We start from the raw sequence: 13460 nt of genomic DNA, 5'->3' as shown, positions 1-13460 counted from the left end.
CTGATGTTTTTTAGCTTATCAATCCCATAGTGATGGAAATTTAGTTTTATTCTCTTTTGTTGTTGTTCTGATAAAGAATTTGCTTCTGGAAGTATCTCTGTGCAGGTATCCTGTCTTACAAGTGCGCATACTGCTAGAGGTTAACTTCCTAGCAGTTGGATGCTGACTCAGAAGCTTTAAGGACTTAAAATTTTCATGGGTATTTTTGCCTTTGAATATGTCACACCAAAATATATGAGTAGTTGTTTCTTCATACTATCAAAGACTCTAGAAGATAGCAAAGTTTTTAACCCTGGACAATTTGGGGTGAAACTTGTCTTTTGATTCTTTTAATTTGTATTCCTTTAATTATTAAAGAAGGTGAAAATTTTTAAGTGTTTATTGGCTATTTATATTTTCCTTACTGACAAGGAGGCACCTGTAAGGTCGTCTGCCTATTATGGTCCTTACTGATTTGTTGAGTTCTTTATATAGAACTTTGTCATACACCATAATTATTTTCCTGCTTTGTGCTTAGCTCTTATTCTTTCTTTCTTTATTTTTAAAGATTTTACTTTCAAGTAATCTCTCTACCCAGCATGGGGCTTGAATGCACAACTGAGATCAAGAGTTGCACACTCTACCTACTGAGCCAGCCAGACGCCCCTGTGCTTACCTTTTAAACTGATATTTTTATCAAACAGAAATTTCATATTTTTATATAGCTGAATCTGTTAATTTTTGTCTTTATGGGTTTTTTTTTTAAAGACTTATTTATTTGAGAGAGAGAGAGAGAGAGAGAAAACACGAGCAGGTGGGGCAGGGGGAGAGGGAGAGAGAATCCCAAGCAGACTCCACACTGAGCACAGAGCCGGATGGGGGCTCGATCCCACAACCCCAAGATTATGACCCCAGCCGACTGTGCCAGCCAGGTGCCCCTGTCTTTATGTTTTTTGATCACTGTATCATAGTAAGAATGAGCACTTCTACCTAAAAATATGTATGTATACTAGCATTTTCCTGCAGTTTATTATTTTTTTAAAGCACTATTACTCATTTGGGGATAAAGGTGTGGGCCTTTTTATGACATGTTATCCCAATTGTTTCAGAGACGGGGAGCTGGTAAGGTTCTGGGGTTCCTTCTCCTTTCCCCACCTCTTCCGATTGATGTAAATGGGCAAAATAAATTATTGAAGAGCTTGGGGTACAGTAAATTCTCAAAGTGTTCATTTTTAAAAGTCCACAATATAAGCTAGTAAGAAATAAAGATGGCTTTCTTTACTCCCTTGAATTAGCAATATGCTCCCGATCTTCATAATTCTTCTGCTTTACCCTAACCCCATCCCCTAACCCCCACCACGGTCATCATTTTCTATTTTCACAAATTTCAGGACTCAATTTAACTCTCTATCCCCAGGGCCGCCAAATTTAACTTTTGGTCCGATGCCCTTTTCACTGAGAAATGCTTGATTTTCTTTGTCTTCTTTCCTTAATAACAAGCTTTTCTCCCTGGTGACTGCTGAAGTCAGTTAAGCCCTGGGGAGGAGCCGACTTGAACGTTTTCCTTTGTCTTTCAGGGGATGATTTAGTACACAAGTTCCCAAATGGGCCATGCTGTACGGGCCACGATGGGGAAGGCATCGTTGGTGTGCATACAGCCTCCCTAGAGGTGGTTGTCTGCTGGAGCCTCCAGCAGGGACCTGTGTCTGGGAAAGGTGACTAGCTCTCTACACTGTGATCAGACACCAAGAATGTGAATAACCTTAGTGGACATTGTTTGAACTTTATCTTGTTGGAGGAAAGGCATCCTGTACACAGTGAAGGGAGCTTTTAAAAGTTGTTTTGCTGACAGAGAGCAGGGAGGCAGTTAATTTGTCTGTAAAACCCAGCATTGACCAGTAAAAGGAAGAATCCTCCTTGTAGACCACATCCTATGGCCTAAGGTTGCTTGTGGGTAAAACAAAATAAGATTAACGCTTATTTTAGTTAGGGGTAGTTTATATGTAGTTAAAACATAGAATCGATTTTATAAGCTGGTTACCGGCAGGCTGTTAAGGGCAGTGGACCATGGTAGGTGGAGAAGTTAAATGAAGTGACTGCCTGATTTTCTGGAGAAAATGGTGGAGCACCTTATTCACCCTGTTAACTGTTTGTTATTAGGGGTTCTAGAAAAGGTAGCTTACGGGTGCCTGGGTGGCTCAGTCGGTTAAGTCTCCTACTCTTGACTTTGGCTCAAGTTATGATCTCAGGGTCGTGAGATCGAGTCCTGAGTTGGGTGATGCGTGGGGCGTGGAGCCTGCCTAAGATTCTCTCTCTCCCCACCTTCCTCTGCTGCCCCCCCCCCCCCATGCTCTCACATGCTCTCTCTCTCTCTCTCTCTCAAACAGAGAAATAAATCTTAAAAAAAAAAAAAAGAAAGAAAGGAAGAAAAAAGAAAAGGTAGCTTAAATGAGGTCACTAACCATCACTTAGGAGCCTAGGAGGAAAAAATATAAAAGCACATGAGTGTTTCTTACACCATCCTTATCAGAAATATTCAGGCTAGAATTCTTTATCATTTTTCCATTTCCCCTATGAAATGCTTTTGCTGAGATCTGAGTTATGGTAAAAAAATAACTGAGGTGGGTTTGGAAAACAGAAATAGGTCATCATTTTTCTCACCTTTGGATATTTTTAAGTTTCTAGGACTAGTATTAAATAAATAATTTTTTTTTATAAAAAGGCTCAGATCTCCCTTAATTTGAAAGATTGACCTCCTAAATCCTTCAGTATCTACATGTTTTTGGTATCTCTGGCACCTAAGTACCAGAGGAAGTCAAGATTTAATTATATTGGTACTTTGAATGGTATTTTCCAACTATTTGGACACGATTATTAAAGAAAATTGCTTGGAAATGGAGACTAATTCAATGTCTTTTGAGAGTGAGATTCAAAAAAACGTTTCATAAGCAAAACCACATTGTGGGCAAATAATCTGCCAGGAATGCTTGGTCATCAGCTACAGAATAAAACAGGCAAATGAAAGTTCTTCAAGTGCTTGGTAAAGTAAGAGCCTTGAAATCAGGAAAATGGCCGGATAAAAGGGCATGTAAATAAATGTACAGGTAGGGCCATCGGGCTTGGCTTCTGGAGTGCTAGCCTCATCTTGTAAAAGACCCTCTCCTATTCATCGTCAGTATATTCTGGAGAAGCAGCATGGCCCCGAAGTCAAGGACGATAACTCAGGGTTTGAATGCTGGCTCTGATATTTACTAGCTATGTGACCTTAGGTAAATTATTTAACCCGTGCCTCAGTGTTCTCATCTTAAAATGGGCTAAACGGGATACCTATCCATAGAGCTGACATTCCCCGAGCTGAGGATTAATATACTTAATATTTATAAAGCACCTAGCCCAAATCCTGGTGCGCAGTAAGCACTCGGAAAGGGTTCATTAAAGAAATCACTGACCAAACATTTTGAAACACAGTGCCTCCAAAACTCCAATGTTGTTTAGGATGTATACACTTGGTTCCAAATGCTTACACAAGAAACCCACAAACATGCTGCTTTCATGCATTGATTTCATACTCTGGGACTAAAATGAACTCACTTCTCCTCTAGAGTCTGTTATCTATCGCTGCCTGTTTATAAAATAAAGCTACTCAGATGCCCTTTGTGTTCTCCAAGCTTAATGTTTTTGTTGGTTTAAAACAGCGTCTGACGATACATCTGTCATTTGAAAATCAAGGTGGGCTTTACAATTCAACTTACATTAAAATTCCATCCTTTGAATTTAAGACCTAAATGTAGGGTTGTGGTTGTGAAACTGGTTCCTTCAACAAAACAGTATTGATGGAATAAAAGGAACTGTGTCAGCCAGGGGCAGCTTTAATTACCAGTTTGCTTAGCTACCGCCACTTCGCTTGGCAGTTTTGCTATTTATAAACAGAAAAGGTTCAGATGTGGTGTGACACGGCTCTCTCTAGGGCAACAGGGAAGTGCAGGGGGAGAGAGGGAGGGGCCAGCTCACGCCACAGCTGTCTTCTGTGGGATGGGAGGCAAGGCAGGATTCTTTCACGTGGGAAGGTATTAGCAGTTCAAGGGCTGGGGCAGCTGGGGGCAGCTGGGGGCCGCCGGGGTGGACGGAGTAGCTGGGGAAGAGTCTTGGGGATGGGAGGAAAGAATATGAACTCAAGACCTTTCACCTTCTCTTTGTGTCTTTCCACTTACAGGGTCGAATACCCAGATGACTGCAGAAATCTGAGAACACGGCCACGGTGCAATATAAAATCTCTACTTAAACAGAAGAAACTGTCACACAGGTAGCTTAGCCATTTCCCATTCTTTTGACTTGAGGAAGTTAAGGCTTAGCCTCTGTAAAGGCAGGGTCTGAATCCGTGCTGGTCATAGTGGTAGTCCTGGTGGCTCAATGATCGTTGGTTGAATTAATGAGCGAATCTGATGAATTTCCTAATTTCCTAATTATGTTCTCCTAGGAATGACACTGTGTAAGTGTCAGGGCATCATTGCATATTGTGGTATTTGTTTTTTGACCGTAATAATGTTCCTAATGTATAAAAGCAATAGCTTTGTCCAGGATACTCCTGCTTTGAATTTCAAATATTATAAAGTCAGAGAATACCACCCTGTAAACTAGAAACTATGTAATGCCATTTTATAAAGCACATGCTTTGTATTTGGGTATAATTTCTTAAACCCGATTTTACTGAGCAAGAGGAAGAACTAAAGTGAGACTGATATTCCTATCAGGAATGTCAGTGTTTGATCCAGCAACTCTCACTTGTCTTCCTTTTTATTCTTCACCCTGAGGCCATCCCTCCTTCCTTTCTATTTTACGGGAGATATAGCAATGAACAGAATAAAGTCCCAGCCCTCACAAAGCAGATATTCTAGTGGGAAGGGAAAGACAATAAACATAAACCAAATAGTTAAATGATAGGATTTCAATTACTGACACGTGGAAAATAAAATAAGTAGAGGGATAGAAAGTGACTAGGTTGGGAGGTGGGGAGCTCCTTTGGTGACAGAGGTTAAGGAAGGCCTCTCTGAGAAGGTGACATCTGATTAAGATCTGAATAAAGAGAAGGAGCCAGGCATGAATGATCTTCAAGGAAGAACATTCCAGACAGGGGGAGTTGTACAGAGAAATTAGTAAGCTCTAATTTTTCTGCTCCACATGTTATCTTCCAGATTCAATTCTCTTTCTGTGCAAACCCAGCCCCAATTTTCTTACAACACAGCATGTAATAGTTTTCCTGCAACCCCAGGACTTACCACAAGGCTTGCCAAGAATAAGTGTTTAACAAAGGAGCAGTGGCTATGTATGATCTCTGTGAACCATACCTGCTCTATTATATTCTGAACTGTCACAGCCACCTATGACCTGAGATACAAACAAAAGATTTTAGAAATCACAGAAAGGAGCCACCAGCAACAAAATAGGAGGTTTGTTCCCAGGGCCACTTAGATCATCTTTCAATTTTCACATAACTTTGGCCTTGACAACTTGGCGACTTACCATGCCCAGTGTACTCAAAAGAATCTGCTTCGTCAGGGGTATCGAGTTCATCCACGTTGATATCAATTTCATCTGGACTGTCTAGGTTATCATCAGAGAGAACAGACCCTTCACTTTGGTCCAGAGAAAGATTGATATTTGGGGCTGTGAGTTTGATTCTCCGAGGATGAGCGTCGTTAAGATCCAGAGAATTAGGAGGTTCTAAAGAAGAAAAAAATAGGAACATCAAGTATTAGACCATATACATGGCTGCCAACAGTGGGTGTGGGCCCCAGTGAAAAACATTTTTAAGGCCTTTAAGCAAAGGCACACCTGCTAAAAACCCTCACATGGAATTTGGATCCCCTTCTTGACCAGCAGGCCTCAGTACTGGCTCATCCCAGCCACATCAGTCCTGGCCACATAGAAATAAAAAGTGGGAGCCATTGCAAAAGGAGCAGAAAACCAGTTTTCGGACCCGCCCTGTTCAGGTTTCAGAACTTGACAATGATACAACAATGAATTGAATTTTTATGATGCATAAGAAAAACAGCTAAGTGTACACAGATCTCATAATGGTTCTTGTAGACTTCACTCCTATGGAATGAAGGATAAGAAATTTATCTATTATGTTCACGGGCACTCCCAAAATACTTCTCTGCAGTTCCTGACAACTCTGCGTATGATCTGTAGTGATCTTTCTTTGACTGGAATTTTATTTTTTAAATAAAACTGGGGTATCTTCCCAAATTACATTATTTGCTCAAGTAGTCACTAATATTTCTTGACATTGGTTCCTACATCATAAGTGATAGTCTTCATATGTTAAGGCTCATGGAAGTAGCTCCCATCCTCTCAATGTAATCTGCACCTTGCTCCTACTGTGACTTTCACTTAATGGAAGTAGAGCTGGAGAAGTCATTTTTAACCAAGTCAATCCCAATTCAACAATGGTAGAAAGTTAACCTAAAAATAGAAATTTTAGGATTCTTAATCACCACATTTTTGAAAGGCCATCTGGTATACCCCTCAGTTATGGAATTGTAACTCTGGTCTTGTCCTAAGGAAAGTGATTCTGTTTCTTTGTCATTAAAATTTTTTCTCTGTATAGAACATCACCCGAACTGTGTTCCATGTAATGTTTTTAAGTATTACACTTGAAAAACGTTTCTATTGACCAGTAAGTTTGAAAAACATTGGGTTTCTATAGTACAGGAATTCTCAGAGCAGTGCTGTCCAAAAGAGTTTTTTGGTGATGATAGAAATGTTCTATATAGCTGTTGAGCACTTGAAAAGAAGCTAGTGCAACTGAAGAACTGAACTCTTCAAGTTTATTTTAAATTTCAATTAATTTAAATAGCCACATGCAGTGAACCACTACCATATAGGATAACCATAGCCTTAATACCTGTATCATTCACAAGTGCGTTGTGAAACTTTAAGAGCAGTGTGGATATGCAGTGGCTACCAGGCTTATCTGACCAGAGAACATTTAAAAATAATTATGTGACATGACTAGAATCTTGAAAAATGCACTCTAAATACTTGGACTGAAAAATAAATAAATAACTGACTTTTTCCTGCTTCATTCTAGGTTTGGCTGATAACATTAGGGTTCAGGATCTTGGCATGATCCCAAAAGCTGGTACAGTGCACGGAGTGACCTTAGTACAAAGTGAGAATAGGATGCAACTGGAAATTTAAAATTCTTCTTATACGTGCCCTGAGCTGGAAACCCATGGCAGGTAGGGTTGTACTTGTTTGTTTGTTTGTTTGAATAATCAGGATACTGAGCCTTCTTGACATCACGTTTTTTAATTTCACACATTCTCACACTGAAGTACAAATCTGGGGAACGTCGATGTTAGTTAGAATTTGGTATTCTGATATATGGTAGCCACTTACCACACACTGGTGGTTACAGCTGTGGCCCAGGAGGTCAAAGGTGGCCCATACTAGTGAGTATCAGTGGTCAAGTCAACTTGGAAATTAACCAAATCCAGCCTAACACCCTCCTCACACATATTTTTTTTTTTTTCTCTTCACTTTTATCACTGAAATCACAAGTCGGATGCATAGGAAATGGTTCTCTCACTGAATAATGACAAGGTCTGGATACAGACTAGCGCTGAAGGAAATGAACAAATGCTCCTCTCACCAGGCCTCATGTCTGCAGCACTGGGGCTTGGCATTCCCTCCTCAAAGGGGATGTCCATGCCTACATCCTCTGACGGCAGTCTGGAAAAAAAAAAAATGCAGAGAGTGTAAAAAATTGTGTGGGATTTAATTTTCTCTGAAAAGGCAACTCAGAGATTCCAGGATAACATTTTCAACTCGCTTGGAATAAACCCAAGTATGTACACTGAAGCCATCGTTAAGTGGCCCCGTTTAGAATAAAGACTTTCTGCAGTTACTGTGAATGAGAACCATGGGTACCCATCTTACTCTGTGTACAGAGCAAGTCATTTCTCCTACTAGCTCACATAAGTAAGCACACACCAAGGGAAGAATCAGAAACAGGAAAAGCAAATAACTAATAAAGTATACTTACGGTGGGCATTTAATAATACTTTTTCAACAAGAGAGGAAACACACGTGCTTTGGAGTAAAGACAGACCTGACTTCATATATACCTCTTCCTCTGTGTAAATTTGAGCATATAAAACTGCTGTCAACAGAGGAAAGCAGACTCTGGTCTCTCTTCATCAGTAAAACAGAGATATACCATCTACCTTGTTGAGTTGCTGAAAAATTAAGCAATAAATGTAAAGCGCCTAACATTCCTAAGAAGGCACCAACTGATGTTATTTCCTATCCTTCTTTGAATATGTAAAGATTTGTGGTGAATTATATGTTGGTGAAGACATTTCTGGTCACGAGATACCATCTCTTCTTTCTAAACGGTATTGAGCCCAGGACTGTAGGGGAATAGGAAAATACTGGAGAAAACTGTGACAAATGTGTATGTTCTCATAGGAAGCTGACCACTGATCACTGCGAATTCCCCTTGACCTATTTCTACCTCCTGTTCCTTGTTTAGTACATCCCCATTCATCATGAGAACATATTTTTCTTCTTGATGCCTTCCATGTAACTTCACTCATCTAGGGTGAGTCCTTGTGATGTAGGCACTAATCTAAATGTAAGCCTGATAAACCTTTGTGTTAGTGTTCTAAATTTAATCTCTCCCTCCCGGTTATTGACACTTTTCTCCACTTGAATCTGGGTCTACCATATTTGGAATTTGCTTACCTGGATGATCAAACTCCAGGATCCAAGTCAAAGCCCTTACTGTCAGCAAAGCACTATGATGAAAAAAAAAAAATGCTTCGTCTCTAGTGAGACGTAGTGCTTCATTTATTCGACAGCTAGATAGTGAGCACCTACTCTGTGCTGAGGATAATAGAGGAACAGAACAGATGAGCCTCATTCTTGTGGAAATGGGACGATGGGGTTAAACTAGTGACTATCGCCGATCACTCGGTGCTGCTCCCTGAGAGAACCGAATGCCCGTGTTGTTACCCATCAACCCCAAAGAGCCCAAAAACACAACCTCCGGCAGTTCCTTTCTCCATATGCTTGCTGAGGCCTCTATCCTGTGTGTTCCCTAAAATGAATGCTGCACGGGCGCCTGGGTGGCTCCATTGGTTGGGCGACTGCCTTCGGCTCAGGCCATGATCCTGGAGTCCCCGGGATCGAGTCCTGTGTCGGGCTCCCTGCTCAGCGGGGGGTCGGCTTCTCCCTCTGACCCTCTTCCCTCTCGTGCTCTCTCTCTCTCATTCTCTTTCTCTCAAATAAATAAATAAAATCTTAAAATAAATAAATAAATAAAATAAAATAAAATGAATGCTGCACCCTGGCAGAAAGACAGTGAGCAAGAGGTTGGTGTGTTAGTCAAAGACAATAATATACAGGCAGGAACAAGAGAAGCGGTGTCAAACAGAGACACCATACTAGGTGGCAGCAAACCAAATTATCCAGCAATACAGGTGGGGTGGTGAGTAAAGAGAAGACCTGTGCTAGGCCCCAGGTTTGAAAGTCCTGGGACCCAGAAGGATGGTTTTCCAAGATGCTGCAGCTTTTCAGATTTTTTTACAATGATTCTTTGTCATGTGAAGTAATCTGTGTGTATTCTCCTTGGCATACACCCTGCAGTACCTAGAAAGCAGCAGATTGCTATGTAAGAGCAGCTGGGTTCCAATCTTAGTTCTATCACTCACTGTGTGTCCTATGGCAAGTTGTCTAATCTTTCTGTGTCTCAGTTTCCACACCAATAAAAGAGGGAGAATGTGTGATGCCTAAAACTAACACTAAAAGGAAAAAAGAAAAGTTATCCATTACCACTGTAGTTCTTTTTGTCATCTATTCTAACTGCCTGCTGTATTAGCCTTGAAGCCTCATGAGGACAGGAACCATGACTGTCTCTACTATTTTGTCTCCAGCACCTGGTAGAGGTCAATGCCCAATAAACATGTGTTGAGTTGAATTACTGAGCTTGAAATCACCTAACGGCGCATGTACATTATTTCCTCTAGTCCTCTACAAGTCAACCTTAAAAAAAAAAAAGACATCTTAGCTGCACCTACTTCACAGAGCACATAAGGGTGCTAGCCTTGGCTCAAAAATAAATATGAGAGCTTTAAAATAAAGAGATAGTATCACTCTCAATTTTTTGTAGCTTTTATGTGACAACACGGATGGACGTAGAGGGTCTTATGCTTAGTGAAATCAGCCAATGAAGGACAAATATGATTTCATTTATATGTGGAATGTTAAAAATAAACAAACAAACAAACAAGACAAACAAAAAGCAGAAACAGACCCACAAATACAGAGAACAAAGTGGTGGTTGTCAGAGGGGAGGGAGTTGGAGGATGGGCAAAATGAGTGAAGGGGAGTGGGAGACACAGTCTTCCAGTGATGGAAAGAGTAAGTCACGGGAATGAAAGGCACAGCATAGGGAATATATGGTATTGTAACAGCATTGTACGGGGACAGATGACAGCCACACTTGTGGTGAACACGGCATAACATATAGAATCACTATGCTGTACACCTGAAACTAATGTAACATTGTGTGTCAACTATACTTCAATTAAAAAAAAAAGATTTGTAGGTTTTGTTACTGTTTATAAGTTATGGGCAACATCATAAAATAATTGAATGAGTCCTAGATATGAGGCTATAGTTCTGGGTTATATTCTATGTTAGTACTGACAAACTCTGATTAACTCTGAGAAAATTATCCAACCACATTTGTGATTTTAAATGGAGATAATAAACACCTGATATCACAGTGACTGTGGAGAATAAATATAATACATGTGAGTACTCCATAAATTATACAGCATTGACTAAGTTTAAGGTATTACATTACCTCATTTTAGACATAGTATCAGGATTAGGGATTTAATTGAAGTATGTGTCATGGTTGGACAAAACATAATGAAGGTTACTACAAGTTGGGTATAAGCCCAGGTAAAAGAAAATTTCAGTACGGCATAGATCTCCAGAGAGCCCATAAGTGCCCTTGAACTCACTGATTTTAATGAATAGAGCCCTTTTCTCTCATTACTTTTTTGCAACACAGAGCAGAGACCCTGTTAAGAAGGTGCTGGAAAGCCAGTGTTGGCATGCATGGGAGAAGGGAAAGCTGAAGGTTGTGGTCAGGGGTGACCAGAGAAGAGGGACTCTCACAAACTATGGATATTACAGAAGGCCATAGGGACATTTTAGGAAACCCACCGGGACAGAGAAGGAAAGCTGAACCAAAATAGCCCAGAGGCAAACCTGAAAAAAACTCAGTTGTGTTCATTGTAAATACTTCAACCACATTCATGCTTTGGGTCCGTAAATATTTATAGAAATGACATAGCCAACCAGAGTTGTTGGCAATTGAGCAAGATGGAGTTTTAAGATAAATAATGTAAGACTCTCGAGATCTATTAGGTAACAAATCAGTCCAGAGTGAAGATAAATATTTTACCTCATCCATCCATAACCACTATTTAATTTGGGGTTTTCTGTATACAGAACGGAGCTACCGAAGAGGCTGAGGGGACTGTAAAATACAAATCCGATTCTTCTATGGCTGACCTCCCAAACAGATTCTCAGCTCCATGTCTCCATCTAGAGGATGGATCCAGAACTGTCTGTTTGCTGGATGGTTTATTATCCTTATTGCTCTTTATCAAAGAGTTCTGGCTCTTAGCCTTCTGGGCACACGGTAAAATTGTATTTTCCTGCTCTCCTTTGAAATTAGGGTGGTCAGGTGATTTGCTTTGACAGATGAAATGAGAGTGGAAGTGGCAGGTGTAGGGCCAAAGAATTAGGTATGAGCAAGTATGAGGGTGCCATGGGCTACTCACCGTCGAGGTGGGTGAGTTGGACACTGTCAGGTCACAGCCAAGTGGCTCTGAGGAGAAGAAGGCCCTACTTGAAGCTCATTGAATATGTAAAGAAGAGAGGAACTTTTATTGTGTTTTGCCCCTAAGATGTTGAGTTTCCCTGTCACCACATCCTAATCCAGCCCATTCTGACTGGTACAGCTGGCCTTTATTATTTGTTTTGAAGGGAATATCTGATTCATACTCTGCCCTAATTTGGGAAACCCATTTCCCACATTCTCAACCGAGGCTCATATTGATGGTACACATCTTGTCCGGGTTACTAAAGCATGAAAGAACACTTCAAAAAAACGAGAACAAAAGCTCAGAAAGACATCAAACGCTTTCAAGTGTTTTATAAACTTGAGTAATTATATACCATCTTTATGGCTTTTCCATCTAGAACCTGTTAATTTACTTAATGTTTTTCTTTGACTGATTTTAGTTAAGTAAACTTATTGTGAAAGGAAGATTTGCATCACTTGTATATATGGAGACTTAAAATCACTCGCCTAAAATAGTCACATAAATTAAATATAATGAAAATAAAACAATGCTATTAAATTCAAGGAGGAAACACCCGGGCTCTGACTCTGAGACTTTCTCTCTTTGCTTAAAAAAAAAAAAAAAAAAAAAAAATGAGAAAGTGTCTTGCAAAGTGTAATGTCATGTATCATTATAAATACAAAGAAAAAATGCTGTGTAAGATAAAGCACCTAAAAAGTAATTAATATATTTCCAAACTTGAAAGAAACCAAAGGAAGTCCCCAGGTGCCAGAAACAGTGTTACTCCAGAAAGCTGATGAAAAAGGAGTCCACAGGATTTTGGACTGGACACAGGAGTTAGGGCTCCACAGGAGAAGTGACCTCCAGGTGCTGGAAGAAAAGCCTAGACAAGAACTTCTAAAGAAGGCAGTAGACCTTAAAGAACTGCCCCCTTAATGAAAAGGGGATGAAAAGAAACTCTAGTCTCTGGCCTTGGAAAGTAAGTCTGCCTGGAATCTTGGGCAGAATATGAAGAGCAACCTATGAGAATTAGAGACGCTACTTGTATGCCAAGCCTGTTTTAATTTATATCACCTGAATGATGTGGGGAACCCAAGTCAGGAGATTCAAATTAAAATTCCTCTAGGACCATTGAAGGCCTAGAGCCCTAGGGTTCCAGAAGTATCAAATGTGAAGCCACTTGATAGTGTTACTTTTACAATCTAGGATTCACTGGAGATTCACTTAGGAGAAAGAAAAAGCCCTCTGAAAGATGAGCTCACACCAAAAAACCAAAAACCCAAACCACAAACTACACTAGGGAAAAAACACCATGGGGGATTGCCATCAGATGCAGCAGACGGAAGAATCAGCAATACAAGTACCCACCCCCCTCCAAAAAGGAACAGTATGAAAGAAATTCTAATGATTAAAGAATAATTTTTAAACATTTGTTGTGCAGAAGCACTGAGATTTGGGGTTGTCATAGCTGGTAGTGGCACTTACCCTGAGTAGCCATGTTGCTTTAAAAAGGAACATCTAAAAATAATAATGCAGAAGTGTTGACAATAAAGTGGTATAAAAAAAGTCAGAAAAATATTAACCACAGGA

At 40.2% G+C, this 13460-nt stretch overlaps 1 protein-coding gene across 9 annotated transcripts in view; it reads right to left on the bottom strand.

Annotated features, from left to right (window-relative positions):
- Positions 1–13460, bottom strand: part of PRUNE2 (prune homolog 2 with BCH domain) — a 254412-nt gene that overhangs the window by 31853 nt on the left and 209099 nt on the right. For all 9 annotated transcript variants that reach the window (XM_027614380.2, XM_027614384.2, XM_027614387.2 and 6 more), the window contains 2 exons: positions 7637–7716; positions 5500–5700 (listed from right to left, as the gene is read on the bottom strand). In XM_027614380.2, coding sequence (XP_027470181.2) covers positions 5500–5700; positions 7637–7716 — 281 coding nt within the window. The remainder of the gene's footprint in view (positions 1–5499; positions 5701–7636; positions 7717–13460) is intronic.

This window comes from Zalophus californianus, chromosome 13, assembly GCF_009762305.2.
Source record: "Zalophus californianus isolate mZalCal1 chromosome 13, mZalCal1.pri.v2, whole genome shotgun sequence".
NCBI classification, from domain to species: domain Eukaryota; kingdom Metazoa; phylum Chordata; class Mammalia; order Carnivora; family Otariidae; genus Zalophus; species Zalophus californianus.
This window is presented reverse-complemented; position numbering and strand designations above follow the sequence as displayed.